The sequence below is a fragment of the Fonsecaea pedrosoi genome (assembly GCF_000835455.1).
Source record: "Fonsecaea pedrosoi CBS 271.37 unplaced genomic scaffold supercont1.3, whole genome shotgun sequence".
In the NCBI taxonomy this organism is placed as follows: domain Eukaryota; kingdom Fungi; phylum Ascomycota; class Eurotiomycetes; order Chaetothyriales; family Herpotrichiellaceae; genus Fonsecaea; species Fonsecaea pedrosoi.
Window position 1 is genome coordinate 2,544,073 of NW_013550613.1, and position 17,096 is coordinate 2,561,168.

A 17,096-nucleotide genomic window follows, 5' to 3' on the forward strand; every position below is an offset into this window, starting at 1 on the left:
CTCGCTCTATGATACCCTTCTCAGGATGCCGGCTGCTCGGCTGGATACCCATTGATAGTCGTGTTGGCGCGCAGATACGCTACAAACTCCGAATCTATCATGACGCCTCAAGGCTATGACAATCGTTAATGACGTCTTTTAAATGTGATTCGTCTCCCCCAGGCAACACTTTTTTGCTCCAGACACATACTCTGATTTTGGGTCCTTGACTTGACTTCTAACAAACATGGAGGATCTCTTTCGGGATACGGTTGCTGGGCAAATATTGCGGCTCGTTACAGGAAATAGGATTCTCCAATATCCCGAGGAGCGAGATCCATCGCTATGGCAGAGATACCTCAACGTCGAGAAATCAGCCAACATGGCTGTCCATGGCAGCACGGTCACACCTGAACCAGAGAAAGAACTTCCCAGTGCGTCTTCGTCGGATCCACCTACACCTCCCACAGAAGAAGAACAGCAACAAGATGTGCCATCAAATCACGATCGGAGCATACTCCCAGAAGAAGCGAAGGAACAATTAGATCTGCCGTCCGCCGCTCAGGACGCTGATTCCAATCATCGGGGACCCTCTCGCCGCTCTTCAGGCTCAGCTGCAACAGCCAACGAGTTCGAAAATGTCCTGGTCAACACCGTTAGTGGCACAATAATTGACCCTGAAAAGGGCCGAGATGCACACATTGTGGATTGGTACGGTCCCGACGATTCGGAGAATCCCCGAAACTGGGGGAGTGTCAAGAAGGTATGGGTTACCTTTGAGATCTGCCTGTTGACCTTTTCCGTCTATATTGGGTCTTCGATCTATACGGCTGGTATCCTGGACGTGAGCAACGAGTTCGGAGTCAGTCGTGTCGCCGCCACGCTAGGGCTCACTCTGTTCGTACTGGGATATGGAGTTGGTCCAATGTTCCTAAGCCCTTTATCGGAGCTGCCACAGACTGGAAGAGGCCCGATTTATATCGGTACTCTCGCACTCTTTGTCATCCTGCAGGTTCCAACAGCGTTGGCAACCAACTTTGGCATGCTAATGGCGTTCCGTTTCATCACGGGCTTTGTGGGTTCTCCACCCCTCGCTACTGGAGGCGCCACGATTGGGGACATGTATTCTCCAGCAAAGAGAACATATGGCATGGCTGTATGGGGCATTGGAGCCGTGTGTGGACCCACCATGGTGAGTTGATCCTCTATTTCAGGACCTTCTTTGACGCTCGACCAAGCAATGTTGTCGTCCGTTCAGTCTTCCTTTACGCTGACAATACAAATGTAGGGCCCACTCGTCGGGGGCTTCGCGGCAGAATCCAAAGGATGGACCTGGACGATTTGGGAGCTCATGTGGCTCTCCGGGTTCACTCTGGTCCTCTTGATATTTCTGATGCCCGAGACGTCTTCGCCCAACATCCTCTACCGACGCACGATGCGCCTCCGCAAATTGACAGGCAACTCGAAACTCATGTGCGAGCCGCAACTGATCGGCGAACAAATGACGCCGAGGGAGATCGCCATGATGACCCTCGTCCGGCCGTTCCTCCTGTGTTTTACCGAGCCGATGGTGTTCCTGCTGAACATGTACATCGCGCTCATCTACGGCCTGCTGTACATCTGGTTCGAGAGTTTCCCCATCGTCTTCAGCGGCATCTACGGCTTCAGCCTGGGTCTCGAGGGCACGGCGTTCCTGGGCATCCTGATCGGCGTCCTGCTCACGCTCCCGCCCTTCATCTGGTACCAGCGGAAATACATCGAGCCCAAGTTCAACGACAAGGGCGACCTGCAGCCCGAGTGGCGCCTCCCACCGTCCTTCGTCGGCGCCTTCGCCATCCCCATCTGCCTGTTCTGGTTTGGCTGGTCCGCCCGCCCGGACATCCACTGGATCGTCCCCATCATCGGCACCGCCTGGTTCTCCATCGGAGCCTTCCTCCTCTTCAACTCCGTCCTCAATTACCTGGCCGACGCGTACCCGGCGTACGCCGCCAGCGTGTTGGCGGGAAACGACTTTTTCCGGTCAACCTTTGGCGCCGGCTTCCCCCTCTTCGCCTCGGCCATGTACAAGAACCTGGGCGTCGGCTGGGCCAGTTCGACCCTGGGATTTCTCGCCATTGCGTTTATTCCGATCCCGTTCTTCTTGTTCAAGGTGAGTTTGTTCCCTCCGTCCCTGAAGCCTAGATTCGGCAGAGTCTTGGCCATCACAAATGAATGTATGCTGAACAAATCCACAAACAGTACGGTGAGCGGTTGAGGATGAGGAGTAAATATGCCCAGAAGGATTACTAGGTAGGGCAAGGGGACTACATGGGACGATAGAAAGCATCAATAAGGTGTCGGTCGGTGGATTCGGAATTCTATGCAAGTGATAGATACCCCTCCTCTCTCGAGTTCCTCGGTAATGGTTAGAACGTGGTGAGAATTTTTAGAGCACTTGGAAGGCAAATCAGGCCGGGCATTTGAAAATGTCGTTGATTCGTTTGTCCAAAACATTAACAATATATACTAATCTGGTTCTTGGGTCGATGCAAATCCCCCATAACAAAGGAAAAATTGTTGCCGCAGAGGCTGTTGTTGTTGTGTTGATTGTTGCTAAATAGTCGATCCCTTTCCAGCTGATAATTTTTTTTTCCATGTCATGTCTCTCCTGGGATCGAGGGCGCTGTACACTTTCCCTCCCCTCGCTCAGGGTTTGCCCCGTTGAAACAAATGAGACTTGGGCCCAATGGCGCTGTAGGGGCCGTGTTCGTGTTTAATGTCTTTGTCAACAGACACTTTTACACTTCTTGCACCTGCTATCCATTCCAAGGTGCGGCGCTCGTTTCGTCAAACCAAGATATTACCACCAAATTCCCAAATATTCGTATTCCTCCATGTGCGTGGACGCATATATGCTGATGGCAAAGCTCCTCCCACAGCCGCATCTCATGCCTTTGTGGTGTTGAAGACATACCCTTCAAAGACAGCATTGACCTTGACGCTGTCATAGAAGCCAATGACCTCGACAATCTTCCTGGCATCCGTGTCGTCCAATTCCGTCCTCATCAACCACGCATACTGCATGTCGTAGTTCGCACCATTCTTGCCAAACACACCTTCACTCCGCCAGTTCACCGTGGCCCAGTCCCCGTCGACGAAGATGTGCTCGACAATCGGTACGGGAAGGATCACTAACACGTCCCGCAATGGCGTGAGGACTTTGTCGATGTAGACCTGTTTGCCGCTGTACGTGCCTGCGATGGGACTGCTTCCGGTGACCGTCCACACGAGGTCATCGGACAGCGCGGCAGCAAACGAGGTGCCAAAGTTGTCTAGTGCAACAGCCGTGAACAGGGACTCGATGAAAGATCGAGTCGCCTCGGTCGTGCTATTGACACATTCGTGTGGGAAAGGATGGGCCTCTGCCATCATGAAGCCCCTTCCCAGTGGTGCTGAACTCGCCGACACCGACCGCGTGTCTTGGTAGAGGTGAAGACCAGAACCGTGGTGGAAATCGCCGTTGTTGGGGGACAATGACGAGAAAGACAACAGGACTTGTAGGACGGTAATGAAGCAGACGGCCGCTCGAGCCGGGGACAGCACCTTAGCCATGTTTCCAACCCCGGCGGCACCCGGGCAGGCGATTGGGGGGAGTGGTTACATAGCTCCTCCCAATAGGTGATGACCTCCGGGCATTTATATACCTCGATGACAACCGGGTATCACTTCTTCACCTCCTCTTCCAGACTGGGCCCCCCCATTCACTAGTTGTAGCATTTGACCGATTTGTTGTGCCACGTGTGCGGACAGCAAAGCAAGCGTGCTCACCAGTCCCGTCGAGACTCTTAGGGCGTGCATTGGCTCGAAGGCTTTGGAGTCGGTGAAAGGCAAGGCCCGTCGCGTGGGAGGGGTTGGCGATGGGTCTAGCAGCGCCCCGGCAGGCGAAATCGGTCACCTACTTGTGCTAATCATCTGTTAGTAGGCATGCCAGAGAGTTTTCTTCGACATTGGCAACACAAAGATGAATCGATCGCGCGAAACTGACTCGGTCGTTGGAGAAGCCATCGAGCTGTTGTTGGGTGTTTAAAATCAGTGGCGTGTTTACTCCGTCACTTACCTTCGGGTTCGTGGCCTCAGCAGGAATTTGATGGACGGAAACAGGTGCGAGAAATGTCGAGTCTCGAATCACCTCGATGGACCATGGAACAAAAAGACATGTGCTTGAGGGTCTTGTCGTGCCTGCGGAAGCAAATGATAGTTGATTCATGGAGCAAAATGTGATCCAGACAGCCCTCAGTGTCGATGGGTGATTCCGTGTGTCCACAGCCCCAGTTGGTGGTCCCCCTCATTGCCGAGGCCGCAGAGGCAATGCATTTCAGCGACAGCGTTTTGCATTGCACTACCTGACTGGTATAGGTATCCCGGAACCTGTATCGTCGTGAACCTCATCTTTCAATCGTCTGGACACGCATCAAGTGTCGTTCTCTCGAGTTCGACAACATCTCCCGTCGTTGTCAGGGGGGGTCGCAGTGTCTTTCGTGCCGGTACTCGAGTGGTGAGAAGGAAGAGAACCGATGAAGTTGAACGTCGACATCTGTCGCCTCGTCCCTCTTTCGATCGCTCTACTATCCCATCGACCATCGTGGTTTCTCTGGTCCAATCTCTCTCTACTTGAAGCCATGACAGCACTCACGAAGACAACGGGGAATCTACCTGGGGCTCTGGCTGCTCGACATCAAAGGACAAATAAGGTCCAACATGTGCCTGGGGGTCGTCCATGCCGTGGTTATAAAAGCCATCGCTAATGCCGTTCCAATGTGTCCACCACTTCGCTCTCAATCCATTGCTCACATTCCCGCTTTCGAATCGAGCGTGTATGATCATCAATTCTCCTGTCACGCCTGTCGATCTGTGGAAACTCCCCCAACAGTTCTTGAACCTGGCTGTATCCTCTGTTCCAGCACTTCTGTATAATACCATCCTCCCTCGTATCGTCAAGAGGCGGGAATTCTTTGTTCTCGAACTTGTCCATCAGGATAATATCGTGGTCACGCCCCCATCGTTCGGCCTCATACGGCTCGTGTCCACGTAGGAGGGTATAGAATACAGATCCGATGGCAAAGGTTTCTGTGTGCGCACCCGATTTGCCATAAGTACCACTGACGCCGTCCTCCCCATCGTGCAGACGTCGCCCGAATGGCTCTGTCAATACTGGGATATCCTCTCCTATCCCTATGGCGCGGTCGAAGTCGCTCAGTTTCAAGTCCTACTCTTTATCGAGGAGCATGTTGTGCGGGTGAATGTCTCCGTGCGTCAGACCGATTCTCTCAAGTCCCGCAGCCGCGAGACACAACTGTGCCATCCACCGTCGAATCGTCAGAGGTTCAAGGTGCTCTGTGACTCGAAGAACCTGCGGACCGAGCCGCTCTTGATACCGGTTGAGATGCTGAGCCACGCTTCCCTCGTCGGCAAGCTCTAGGAACGTGTTCAACGGTGTCCGGTAGAAACCCTCAACCAGAAAAGGTATTGCTCGGTCTTGCTTTTTCAGCAACTCGAAAACCTTTTGCTCGTGGAGATGATCTGTCTCCTCGTAGAGCCCGGTACGTGCGACCTTGACCGCAATAACGGGGGTCAATTGGTACACGGTACCGTTGGCTCCTCGACCGAGGAGGGCCATGTCCATTGACGAGTGACTGTGTCAGAATAAATATGCGTACGGAGAAGAGCTAGTCAAGACGTAGGAGCCAAGGAAGTACATGAAGCGCAGTGAAGATGCGTCGACTGAAGTCGGGTTCAAGTTCTAGGCTGACCTCTTGCATGGTCGTACAAGCCAAGAGCCCGTGACTCCAAGTGTATGTATGCCATCGAGTCTAGTTAAAGGTCACGCATGTCCGTTATCCAAGGCCAAACAAGAACATCATCACCCATACCGTGCATTCTCAACCTCTTCGTCGAACCACGCAGGTGGAATACCATAGTTGATGACGGTGCTCTTGACCTTTGTATAGCTCTCGTAGGCTTCGACGCCGTTCTCCTTTCCCATGCCACTCTCCTTGAATCCTCCCCAGGGCGACGAAGGGTCATTGAGGTGGTGTCCGTTGATCCAGACAATGCCGGCCTCGATCTTCTCCGCCATCCGGTGTGCCTGTGAGATGTCGTTTGTCCAGACCGACGCTCCCAAGGCAAAAGGGCTGTCATTAGCAACGCGAATGATGTCCTCCTCCGACTCACATTTGACGAGCGCAATCACCGGGCCGAAGACCTCGTTGCATGAGAGGTCGGAGCCATGATGTGTTTCGATAATGGTGGGCTCGAAAAAGAACCCCTTCCCCGCCACGGTCGTTGCGTTGCCCCCGCAGAGAACCTTGCCGCCATCCTTGACGGCACGGTCCACGAATGCGGCGCATCTCGCCTGAGACGCCTGCGAGATGACGGCCCCGATCTGTGTCTGCGGGTCCTGCGGATCGCCTACCCGCAGGGCTCTGACTCTCTTCTCCAACAACTCTGCGATGCGATCATAGATGTCCTTGTGCACAAGTAGCCGACTTCCCGTCACGCACGTCTGCCCACTTGCGATGAAACTGGCAAACAGCGCAGCTCTGACGGCGTGCTCGACGTCTACACTTGGGAGAAGACATACCGGGGCTTTCCCACCAAGCTCGGCCGTGATGGGGATCATGTTCTCGCCGGCCTTCGAAGCAATGGCCCTGTACGTGGCGATCCCTCCGGTCAAGTCAATCTTGGCCACCAACGGGTTCTCGCACAAGAACCTGCCCGTGTCGCGGCCGTAGCCACACACGATCTGCAACGTCCCATCTGGTAGTCCGGCCTCCTGGAACAAGGCGCCGAGCCTTAGAACCGACAACGGTGCCAGCTCGGAGGGTTTCACCACCACCACATTCCCCGCGGCGAGCGCGGCAGCGATCTTCTTGGTTGCTATCAGAAGAGGATGATTCCAGGGCGTGATCTGCACCACCACGCCCAGCGGCAGGCGTGTGAGGGTATTGATGACCGGTCCCTTGAAGGGTGTGACCCGTCCCTCGTGGACACGAGCCAGCGACGCAAAATATTCCAGCCACTCCGGTATACGTGCCAACTGGGCACGCATCTCACGGATAGGCCGGCCTGTCTGGCGTGTCTCCAGCTCCACGAACTCTGGGATCCGTGACCGCAGCAGCACTGCCGCCTTGGACAGAACAGAGAATCTTTCCGACGCGTCTGCACGGGACCATTTGCCTTGGCGGAACGAGCGCAAAGAGTCGTTGATGATTGCGTCGACAACCTCTCGCGATGTGGCGTCTACCGTGCCTATCGTTGACTCGGTGGCGGGGTTGATGACCTGTATTCGGTCGGTGGAGGGAATAGCATGGACGCCATCCACCCAATTCGACGTATGAAGGAGGCCCGGCATGTTGTTGGATGGGAGTTGACTACTTAGTACTAACATCAAAGAGTTCTATGTTCCACTAGTTTGCGACTTTGCAGAATCAGTTCGATATCTAACGCCAAGACGGGTAAGCGAGCACCCGTATCTCCGTATCTAACTGGTCGTCAACTCAAGTCCCAAGTCTCGATCGAGGTATTAAACAAGGCAGTTGTATATACTTTATTTACGACACCTCAATCGTCAGGCCATCCACCTTCTTCAGTCTCTTCACGAAAGAATCCCCAAGACACCCCGGGACGAGGAAGCCGAAGCCTGGCTTCCCTGGCCCAGTGCTGGACCCAAAATCCAGCCCCCACAGATCCAACAACACGGCCGACGCCTCCACGGCCAGGACTGCGGAATGATAATACATATTACCATCATAATGCCAATCCGCCCTCACGATTGCTTTGTCGTTGAAGTCCTTGGCGTTCTTGTCGCCTCGTGCCACCGTGCGGAGGTCTAAAGACTCGTCCTGTCTCACGATGCCCGATTCAGGCGTCACCGGCTCCAGCTTCATCAACGAACGCAAGACGTTTGTAGGCAAGCTACCTAGTATGACGATGCCTAATTTGTTGGCCAGGTATACCCCGACCGCCGCGGCTTTTGAGCTGACAGGCGCGTATTCGTGATAGACCAAGTCCGGGTGGAAGATTGACGGTTCCAGGTACCGGCCTCGATAAACCACGGCTTCATTCCCCGATGAAGGATAGGACAATGCGAGATGTCCCAGCTCCGGGTCCCATGCAGCGCAAAACCACGGTTTCTGTGGGAATGGTGCCTGTGCCAGAGACTTGGGCAGTAGCCGGAAGGGTTTGGGAGATGAGTAATGGCCAGTGCCGTACCGCGCGGTGACAGCGTGCATGGTGCTCAAGGACCCTTGGCTCATGGCCATGTTCTTCATGTAAAACGAGCATATTATCTCTCTCGCTGGCGTTTCGTACCTGGTCTGGAATTCCTTTGCTACGAGGTGCGCCAGGATCGAAGACGGTCCGCTGGAGTTGCCAATGCCAGGGATGATGCGCGCTCGATTGGTTTTTGCGATGTCCTGGTATTTCTCAATCATCTCTTCGATCCAAGGGGTCTCTGGCGACCAGTCGAAGTAGCCGGTGCCATTCTCTGCGCACGCCTTGACCACCGGTTCACCATAGGTCGAGTACGGACCGACGCCGTTGACGAGGATTTTTGTACTTTTGGTCAGACTGTCCAGATCGGGTTCCGAGAGAGAACATTGTTGCACATCTAGAAAAATCACTTTAGTTAGTAAATTCGGCCTCAAAAATAAGTACCAGTCAAGAGATTGGATGGGATGTTGTTTAGTACCAACCTGGTATTATCTGACAGTCTGGATTTTCCTCTTTGAGACTGTCTCGTAGAGCCTCAATCTTGGCGGCATTCCTCCCCGCGAGCGCCCACCGGACACCGGGAATGGGATGCTTAGCGAGGTACTGAGCGTACAACCTGGCGGTGTAGCCGTTGGCCCCGAAGACCACGATGTCGTATTTCCGCTGCGTTGGAGGTGTCATTGCGCGCACTGTCCGCCGAGTCATAAGACCGCTGTGGAAGTAAGTAAAGCAAATTGCACCAGGAGGTACTATAAGGGCGGGGAACCCGATTCGGAAATACTAAGTACGGGGGAGGAGCCGGGGTTACGTGGGATGGCTTCTCGTGGGTCCCGCGGCTGTGGTATCCAGACCCTCGGCTCGGTTGCAGCCATACCAAGTATATACATACTAACAGAAGTACTACTAGTAGTACTTGAATTGTTGTTGGTAGCAAGAAAACATCCTAGACCCTCGGTGCGGGTTGATTACCAAGTACTAGTAGTACAAGTTCAATTTCAAATTGCTGTCTCGTCCTCGGCAAAGTTCTTTCTGAGCTGTGTGTGACTAGCAGATTGATGCGTGTCCTTGGGAGATAGTGTAAGATAGGCCAAAGCTATTAGTACTACTAGTAAGTATGATATCTAAATGAGTTCGATGCTCCTGCTCTGATGCCCCTCTGATCTAATTGTGATGTGGTTTTGATGTTGCTGTATACCACTAGGTGCAGCTTTGATACTGGATATTAGGTATACATTGACGAAGGCATCAATGCATCTGAAACGCATCCAATGTGCATCAGACACAGTATCAGCAGTATCAGGCAACTAACTATAGTAGTAGTGGTAGGCGCAAAAATACACAACCAGATGATATTGCCATTTTGGGATTTTCTCTCCAGCTCCGGCCTACTTGGTACCCACTACTGGTAGCATTCACTGTTAGACAAAGTCAACCTGCTTCAACAGGAAAAAGGGGTCTCCCGCGTAACCAGGTACTACTGGTACCATACAGGAGAATTAAACCTCGTAGGAACCAAATGCTATTTGTTTGATACTGCATTGATGCTACTTTGAACGCAGCCTGAAGTTAGCTCGTCAGTAGTATTATGAAGCCATCCACCCAGCCACGGACTCAGTCGTGCACTTACCTGAGTCGGCGGGTGGTTGGTATATGGGATTCAGACAAGATGACCCATTGACGGAGGAGATTCCACAACACAACTTGCCAATCATTGATACTACATTGGTAATCGGATGTACGCTATCTACAGTATCAAACTATCTGAGGGACTCTGTTAAGTACTAACTAACTCTCGGTGCTTCTCCGGACCCTACAGTGGTCACCTTCACCGAGTGCAGCATGTCTCCAGAGATTATCGATACACTGAATGTAGGTATTTCAAAGTTCCAGTCTTGGAACCAGTGATTGGCCGGCTTACCCATACCATGCAAATAACAGAACCTTTGCCACAAAATTAGATGCATTGTGCACGGTGAAACGCGACACGAAAATATACCAATTGGGTTTAGCAGCTTTTGGATCGATCTTGGCCAATTTAGGAAAGAAATATGTCACCCAAACAGGGACATGCCGCATTGATAATATGATCATAGTTTCCATGCTTCATTAGTAGTACCAGATATTCAACAACTACTAGTACAAAGTACATCCGAAAGTCCTTCCAACAAGTAGTACTGAATACTATTGTCCACTCACACTAATAAAGACCACCTGCACTGCTGCAAACCTGTCAACTCTTAGCTAAATGCATGCCCTAATAGTAGTATGTAGTATGGTCGACTCACGCAGAAGTTGCTGAAAACACTTCGATCAATCTCCCATCGTTCAAAACCCACAGACACGTTGAGAAAAGCGCACTGAAGACGGCAACCAGTCCCAGACGGATGCCTATTCCTTCTATCAGGTAAAGCACGATGATGGCAACAACCGGCAAGAGCGAGGCAAGCACTGTCCCCAACAGATTCGCTGCTTGGGTGATGGCTGTGTCGGAATATTCTGCAAAGTTGGTGCCAAACTCGGAGTTGCCGCCACGAATTGTCCTCTGGGAGGCGGCGACTTGTCAGTGGCACAGAAAATCAAAGGAGCGATAGACGGTCTACAAACAACACTTACAAGATGTCGTCCTATACTGTGTAGTGTTGGGACCAGGGAATCTGCAATCCAAATCCTCAATCGGTTCGAGCGTGGCCTGTCTGCGATGGCGACGAGGTCCGTCCCCTGAGACCACACCTCTCGATCCCGACCCGTGAGATAGATGGCTCCTAAACTTGGCCTTCGCAGCCATTCTTGCAACCCTGCCAAGTCGTTGGTGCTGGGTTTCGGCATTTCTGACATCTGGTGGTACTGTATCACTGCTTCATCTTGTCATCACTGTCGTCAGTCTTTGCTACGCAACAATCACAGCATGAAGAGCCAGAAGCAAGAAATGGCATGGATACTGTATTCCTTCAACAGTGGCCGCAGCTGCAGGAATTTCTGCCATTGTTGATTGACTCTGCCGTTTTCGTCTTGAGTGCTGGCCAACGTGAACCAGTCCAGAGCGAAGTCGTTCAAATCGTCCGACGGGGCATTTTGGGTCTGGGCCTCGATTTTCCGCAGGTCTTCTCGCAGCCCATATATCTCGGCCTGGAGGTAGAGGATGTTTTGCAGATTCAAGTCACTGAAACGCAGAACCTGAGCGGATTCGGGGTGCTTGCCCATGAAGCTGGCAATTTTTGTGTAGCCCTCCATCTCTATCAAGCACTTACTCCTAGCAGTACCCCGTATGGCGAATACCGAACTTGTCTCCCTTTTATGGTGTTGTCTGGTTGTTGAGACCAACTCCCCCATTCGGATTAGTCGCTGCCTTCTGACTGCCTCACTAGTACTTTAGTAGCCGAGCCATGGCAGACTCGAGTGAGGCTGTGCACGTAACACATACAGCCTTACAGGAAACTCTTTTTCAACTTCCCTTTCAGCTGAGAATGCCACTTACTACAGCACGATCCCAATACAGTAACCTTGTCGGCGCTGTGTATCTCCATCTACTACTACAACTACTAGACCAAGCGCTCTCCAGCATTCTGTGGAGGCCATGGAATCGGGTCTATACCACCTGCAGCCCGGTCTAGATCCCCTTCAACGTCCATATGTCGCCCCCCTGACGAGTGCGGAACCTGATGAACCATATGCATTCCTCAAGACCTTTGACACCATTTTCTTAATTGACGATAGCAACGAACCACTTTGGTATGAAACTCGGGCAGCCCTTGCTGCCCTCCCCACCTGCAAACTCTGTGATTCTTCTGGTTTTGTCAATTGTCACGGGCTCTACCTGTGCTACAATTTACGGAGCGAGTATCGGTATTACAATCGAAGAGGTCGGGGCAAACGCAAAAATGAAGCATTCTGGACGGATTTTAATTCAAGGCCCGATACGGTGGGCATCCCAATGGGAAAGACATGAATTTCCTGGCTAACAATACTGACTAGGATATCTTCGATGGACGCGAATGTCTTTTTGAAGACGAGAACGGCAGCCTCAAAACGCCAGCGCTCGCAAATCTCGACACTGGACTCAAGGTCCCAGGTGGTTTAATCATGTCGTCCCAATACGCCAAAGAGATCGGACGTTTTCAGGACATTTCGGAGGATTTCGTCGACCCGTGTCTGCGGAGTATCTCAGGCCACCTCACCCCAGTGACTGGAGTGCTCCGAGACGTGGTTTTCCGGGTCAAAGGATCGTCCGTCACATTCAGGCGCAACTTCTTCGTCTGCGATGCCATCGACGGTCTGGTCGACATCATGTTCGGCGCCCACTTCATCACCGACCAGTTCAAGATGTTGTTTGGACGGGTGAAAGAATGTCTCGGCACGTTTGCAACATGGTTCTCGACCCGGAAGGAGACCAATCAGGAAAGAGAGGAGAGAGAGCGCCGTGAGCGCGATCAAAAAATCAAGGCGAACGAGAGGGAGATCGCGCGTTTGCGCAGGGAGCAGCAGATGCTGGAGGCTGCGAACAGGCAGAGTCAAGGAGGTGGCGCTGGCCATGGCCAGTGAGTATGGGCCCTGACGGAGAAGGAGCTGAGATAAAGCCTCTTTGTGCTCGAAAGGATCCTGTGAGTAGTAGTTGTGAGGAGTAATGGGAGATACGGGAGATCATCTTTTGCCAAAGCCTTTCCCTTTGGCACAGGCGTAAAGATTGGATCCTCAGCCTCTGCGTTGCTTCCTCGCAACCGCGCCACGGACTTCTGAGGCCATAAAGATCACTGCTTCATTCCTCACTCCTATGTAACGTCTGACGATAGTGGGAAACCCAACGCCTCGGGATACTAGTATAGTGACTTGGAAGTTTCGGCGACCTGTAGGAAACCCGTACGACAAACTGCTTCACTTGATCCTCACTTACTAAGTAGTAGTAGTACTATTCCCCCTTCCAATATGCTAGTGTCTGATGTCGAGGAGTTCCAGCGTTGAACTCCCTGCCCAATACATAGTCCCTGGTACTGACGGATCAAGACGACAGCCCCAAGATGTGCTCACGGTCAGCTTTTCGGAGCTCGCGAAACTGATGATAAAAGGCAAGCGTGTCAAAAGTGGCGCTGTGCCTTTTCCGAAGACCGTAGGCAAGCCCCAGAACCAGGCAGCCGGACGCCCAGATAGAAAAAAGTACAAGAACGAGCAGTGGAGGAACACCTCCGCCGTCGACAAGAATGGGCCGCTTCACCGTTGGATTCAGCGTGGGGTTGGGCCATTCATCCACCGTGTTTTCCTGGCCGTAGAACATGAGCGCCAGCGCATAGTGCTTGTATGCCTCCTCAAGCGCACGCTGGAGATCGGCACGCTGCATCAGTCTCGTGTACGTGACAAAACCTGTGAGGTTCAATTCAACAGGCGTGTCCGCTGCCGTAAACAATGGCTCTAACCACTCGATATCGGTCCCCATCAGTTTGTACTCTTGCCCCCCAGGGTAGTATTCCACTGGCAGTGGTGTTGTGAGAGAGGAAAAATTGTATATGTCATATGAAGCATTGCTTCTGATGCCCGGGAGAAGCATGGCCGGCATTCCAATGCCGAGTCGAGGGACGTCGACCAAGTAAGAAGCCTTCGAGTCGGCACGACTAAAGTCGCTGAATGTGCCAGTAAGCCCATTGATGTCAGCACGGCCGGCCACCGAGGAGGACTTGCACTGTATGCCGATAGCGAGCAAGTCCTTTCCTTGAAAATGGTGTTCTTTTTCAAAGTCCTCGTATGGGATGTTCTATCACTTTGGAAATTTTGTTGTCATATGCACCCTGCCACAGAAGGATCTCCAAGAAGTCCACGTCCTCCAATCCATTGTAACTCGGCTGAAGGTTCCCATCCTGGTCCGGAAATGGGTACAGGCTGTAGCCGACGCCTGCACTGGGACTGAGGTCTTCGAGGTCTTCGATGCCTCGGATGAGGCCAATTTCTGCAAAGCCGAGTGCATTCAAACTTGTGCCATCACCGCCGTACGTCGGTAATTGGCTCAACACGTTGATCGAAGGGCTGGCGGCCCACGGTCCAAACAGTATGTCCAGGTCATAGTAGAAATTAGCATTCCCCAGGGCATTGGCGTAGTACAACCCGGCCGTGTCATTGCCGAAATTCATAAACTCGAAATCAGCAGGCACGGCGGTGTAGTTAGTCACATAGCGTGGGCTGGTCGAATTGATCCGATAGTTTAAGATGCTGAACTCGTCCATGTGGTAGACAGGGGTGCAACTATACTTGAGTAGCAGACCCCAGGCCGAGCCCACAACAGGCATTGCAGCTTGCGGGGCCAGGAAAATTCCCTGGCTGGCATCCGCAGGGAGCGTATTGGGTGTGGATGAATTGGTCAGGAGTGTGCTTCCCGACTCGGTGTAGAGGGATCCCCAACTCGGGATCTGCGCCGGAGTCCCGTACCGCCAACCTTGATACGCCGCATCCAATACCGTTGGTGGGTTCCGAGTGTTCATGGTTGTTTCATTGACTCCGAGAACTCGGGCATTTGCACTTTGGCCTCGAACAAACTCCGTCGTCACGCTCATGGCCAAACCGGACAACACAAACGTCCAGGACAGGACGCTGAGACAGAACAATATCACCCACACCCTACTTGGCATCGGCTTCTTGCTCTTTGCTGGGGTTTCTGAGCTTGCTGGGGTCCCTCGAAGCCACTTGCAGTTTGCAAGTGCATCCCAGAGACACCTTACGACGATCTTCCAAGCAACGATCGTACTCCATGACTTGTCGAGGTGGTAAATCAATTTCTCGTTGTTGGCATTAGCTCTCGCAAAGTATGCATCCAACAAGGCTGGTTCCAGCCCTGCAAGGCAGTAGTTGGAGATGTTCAGCCCAAAGGTACCAATGACGAACCAAGACCACCAAACATATTGGGCATTGGGAACGACTCCGCTTGTACCAAGTGCGACGTTGCTTCCGGGTCGTAGCCACGTCAGATACGTCCATATGAAGTATGCTAGAATTGCAGGGGGTACAACGATGCATATAAGAGTGCGGTTTATAAAGATTCGCTTGTCTCTGCGCTGATCGCTTGCTCCTTGAGCAGCTTTCGGGTCATTCGCTGTGCCAGACCCTCTCCATCATCATTAGCGAAATGATTGTTGATATTTGTCTACCTTGATGCCGTACCTTTTGGTGTTGCTGTTTGGTAGCAAGGCTTTGTTCTCCGGCAGTGAGGCTGGTGCCATTCTCTGTCAATTAGTGGCTCGATATATACATGTGCAATGTCATGGAGGACAGGAATCAAGGAAGCAGTTTCAGTGATTGAACGACAACAACACGAGCAGTTGCTTTTGAAGGATTATTCCGCCTTGGTCAAAGCAACCACTACATCAGGCTTTGAAAACCCGAGGCTGTTGGGCCATTATTGCCGACTCAGCCTCATGGTCGGGTTGAGCAGAAACAGACTACTGTCAAGGTCTGCCATCCTTTGGCTTCACCTGAAGAACGATGCCCAACTCCGTTAACCCCAAAAGGTCTAGAAGTCACTGTAGGTGTGGGCTCCAGCAAGAGGGATTGGTCGGTAAAGGAGAAGTCCTGAGTGGGAGCCCATATTTACGTGAACTTCGTATTTCTTAGACGAGAGTCAGCCTAAGAAATAACTCGAACTACAAAGGTCCCAAAACACATGTGCATCTTCTATTGGGTATTCCTTGCCCCAATCCAAGATTTACCATTGGATTTTCTCAAGTTTCCGCAGCCAGAGCGAGCAGATCGTGGACTTGTCGTCTGTGAGGCTCTGGCCCAGTCATAGAGACGCCCATTCCTCTGGTTTTCTGATCTTCAAAGTCTTGAAGATGCAATTTCACAGTTATCTGTCCACTTTTTACTGATTTCGTGGCCAGGATTCCTTCTCTGGTGCCTCTCTATACTCTCAATGTATCTTAACATCGCCATTCTTCTTTCTCTCCTTACTTTCAGCATTGGCACTCGTAGGCGACAACTCTACTCCATCGCTCCGTTGACCACAACTACGAAAAGCTAACTCTTGGGGATAGATGGACAGACAACCCCAGCGCCTACCACTTTATCCACCGCTCTCCCGACGGACTCTGACGGCCTGTCCAGCTACTTTGCTTCCATCGTGAGCTCCTTTTCGTCCGAGATTAGCGCCTACGAAAGCGCTTCTGACACCCCAACCACTGATCCCAACGGTCAAGCTTGCAACAGCCTGTTCGATGTGCTATTGACCGTTTGCCCGACCAGAGAAATCGCCACAGCACCAGACAGCTATGATTCCATGTGCTACTGCAGCCTCTCTTCTGTCCTGAATAGGCCCCTGTACAAAGGATGGCTGTCTAGCTGTGACGCCTACGAACAGACTGTCCCTACTGAGAACTATACTGGAACCTACAACACGCGGATTTCTGCCTCTAGCCCCAGGACCTATGATTGTGACGCAAAAGGTGCTGGAGCTACTACCGTAAATACCGCGGCTGTAGCTTCGGCTTCTGCGACTACAGGCGCTGGAGTTGCAAACTCTCTCACTGCTGGGGGTATAAAGGTATGCTGTTGCTTTCACGGTCTTGCTACAGCCAACTAACATAACACATCTAGGCCAGCATTGGAGCCGTCATAGTTGCATTGGTCAATCTTGTACCACTCACCTGAGAGGCGTGTTGCAGAAAAGATAGCTTTTGGTCAAACTTGTCTCCAGGAACAAGTCCCACAAATTCTGACAGGATAGCACACGGGCGAGGAGAAAGCTCCAAAGCTGTGTATTACCTGTGTACAAGAAGACGAACCGAGGGAAAGAAAAGAAGAGAGAGAGAGAGGCCACGACGGTGTAGATACCTGGCGGTCGTGCCAAACCGCCAGTCATTGTGTCAGCCTCTGCATTGCTTCCTGTCGATCGCGAC

General features: G+C 52.2%; 8 protein-coding genes across 8 annotated transcripts; 2 read left to right on the forward strand and 6 right to left on the reverse strand.

The window, feature by feature from the left end:
* Positions 1–226: 226 nt before the first annotated feature.
* Z517_04837 (uncharacterized protein) lies at positions 227–2,268 on the forward strand (the record flags this gene model as incomplete). Its single annotated transcript, XM_013430165.1, has 3 exons — positions 227–1,171; positions 1,268–2,128; positions 2,218–2,268. The coding sequence occupies 3 exons, from the start codon at positions 227–229 to the stop codon at positions 2,266–2,268; spliced, it is 1,857 nt and encodes a 618-aa protein (XP_013285619.1).
* A 636-nt stretch (positions 2,269–2,904) lies between these two features.
* On the reverse strand, positions 2,905–3,570 carry Z517_04838 (uncharacterized protein; the record flags this gene model as incomplete). The annotated part of the gene is made up of 1 exon (XM_013430166.1): positions 2,905–3,570. One exon carries the CDS (start codon positions 3,568–3,570, stop codon positions 2,905–2,907), a length of 666 nt encoding a protein of 221 aa, XP_013285620.1.
* A 1,654-nt stretch (positions 3,571–5,224) lies between these two features.
* Z517_04839 (uncharacterized protein) lies at positions 5,225–5,635 on the reverse strand (the record flags this gene model as incomplete). The annotated part of the gene is made up of 1 exon (XM_013430167.1): positions 5,225–5,635. One exon carries the CDS (start codon positions 5,633–5,635, stop codon positions 5,225–5,227), a length of 411 nt encoding a protein of 136 aa, XP_013285621.1.
* A 243-nt stretch (positions 5,636–5,878) lies between these two features.
* On the reverse strand, positions 5,879–7,369 carry Z517_04840 (uncharacterized protein; the record flags this gene model as incomplete). Its single annotated transcript, XM_013430168.1, has 1 exon — positions 5,879–7,369. The coding sequence occupies one exon, from the start codon at positions 7,367–7,369 to the stop codon at positions 5,879–5,881; it is 1,491 nt and encodes a 496-aa protein (XP_013285622.1).
* Positions 7,370–7,568: 199 nt separating this feature from the next.
* Z517_04841 (uncharacterized protein) lies at positions 7,569–8,910 on the reverse strand (the record flags this gene model as incomplete). The annotated part of the gene is made up of 2 exons (XM_013430169.1): positions 7,569–8,626; positions 8,712–8,910. The coding sequence occupies 2 exons, from the start codon at positions 8,908–8,910 to the stop codon at positions 7,569–7,571; spliced, it is 1,257 nt and encodes a 418-aa protein (XP_013285623.1).
* Positions 8,911–10,510: 1,600 nt separating this feature from the next.
* Z517_04842 (uncharacterized protein) lies at positions 10,511–11,460 on the reverse strand (the record flags this gene model as incomplete). Its single annotated transcript, XM_013430170.1, has 3 exons — positions 10,511–10,785; positions 10,860–11,090; positions 11,169–11,460. 3 exons carry the CDS (start codon positions 11,458–11,460, stop codon positions 10,511–10,513), a joined length of 798 nt encoding a protein of 265 aa, XP_013285624.1.
* A 343-nt stretch (positions 11,461–11,803) lies between these two features.
* On the forward strand, positions 11,804–12,768 carry Z517_04843 (uncharacterized protein; the record flags this gene model as incomplete). Its single annotated transcript, XM_013430171.1, has 2 exons — positions 11,804–12,148; positions 12,202–12,768. The coding sequence occupies 2 exons, from the start codon at positions 11,804–11,806 to the stop codon at positions 12,766–12,768; spliced, it is 912 nt and encodes a 303-aa protein (XP_013285625.1).
* Positions 12,769–13,222: 454 nt separating this feature from the next.
* On the reverse strand, positions 13,223–15,425 carry Z517_04844 (uncharacterized protein; the record flags this gene model as incomplete). The annotated part of the gene is made up of 3 exons (XM_013430172.1): positions 13,223–13,897; positions 13,977–15,312; positions 15,367–15,425. The coding sequence occupies 3 exons, from the start codon at positions 15,423–15,425 to the stop codon at positions 13,223–13,225; spliced, it is 2,070 nt and encodes a 689-aa protein (XP_013285626.1).
* Between the last annotated feature and the right edge of the window lie 1,671 nt (positions 15,426–17,096).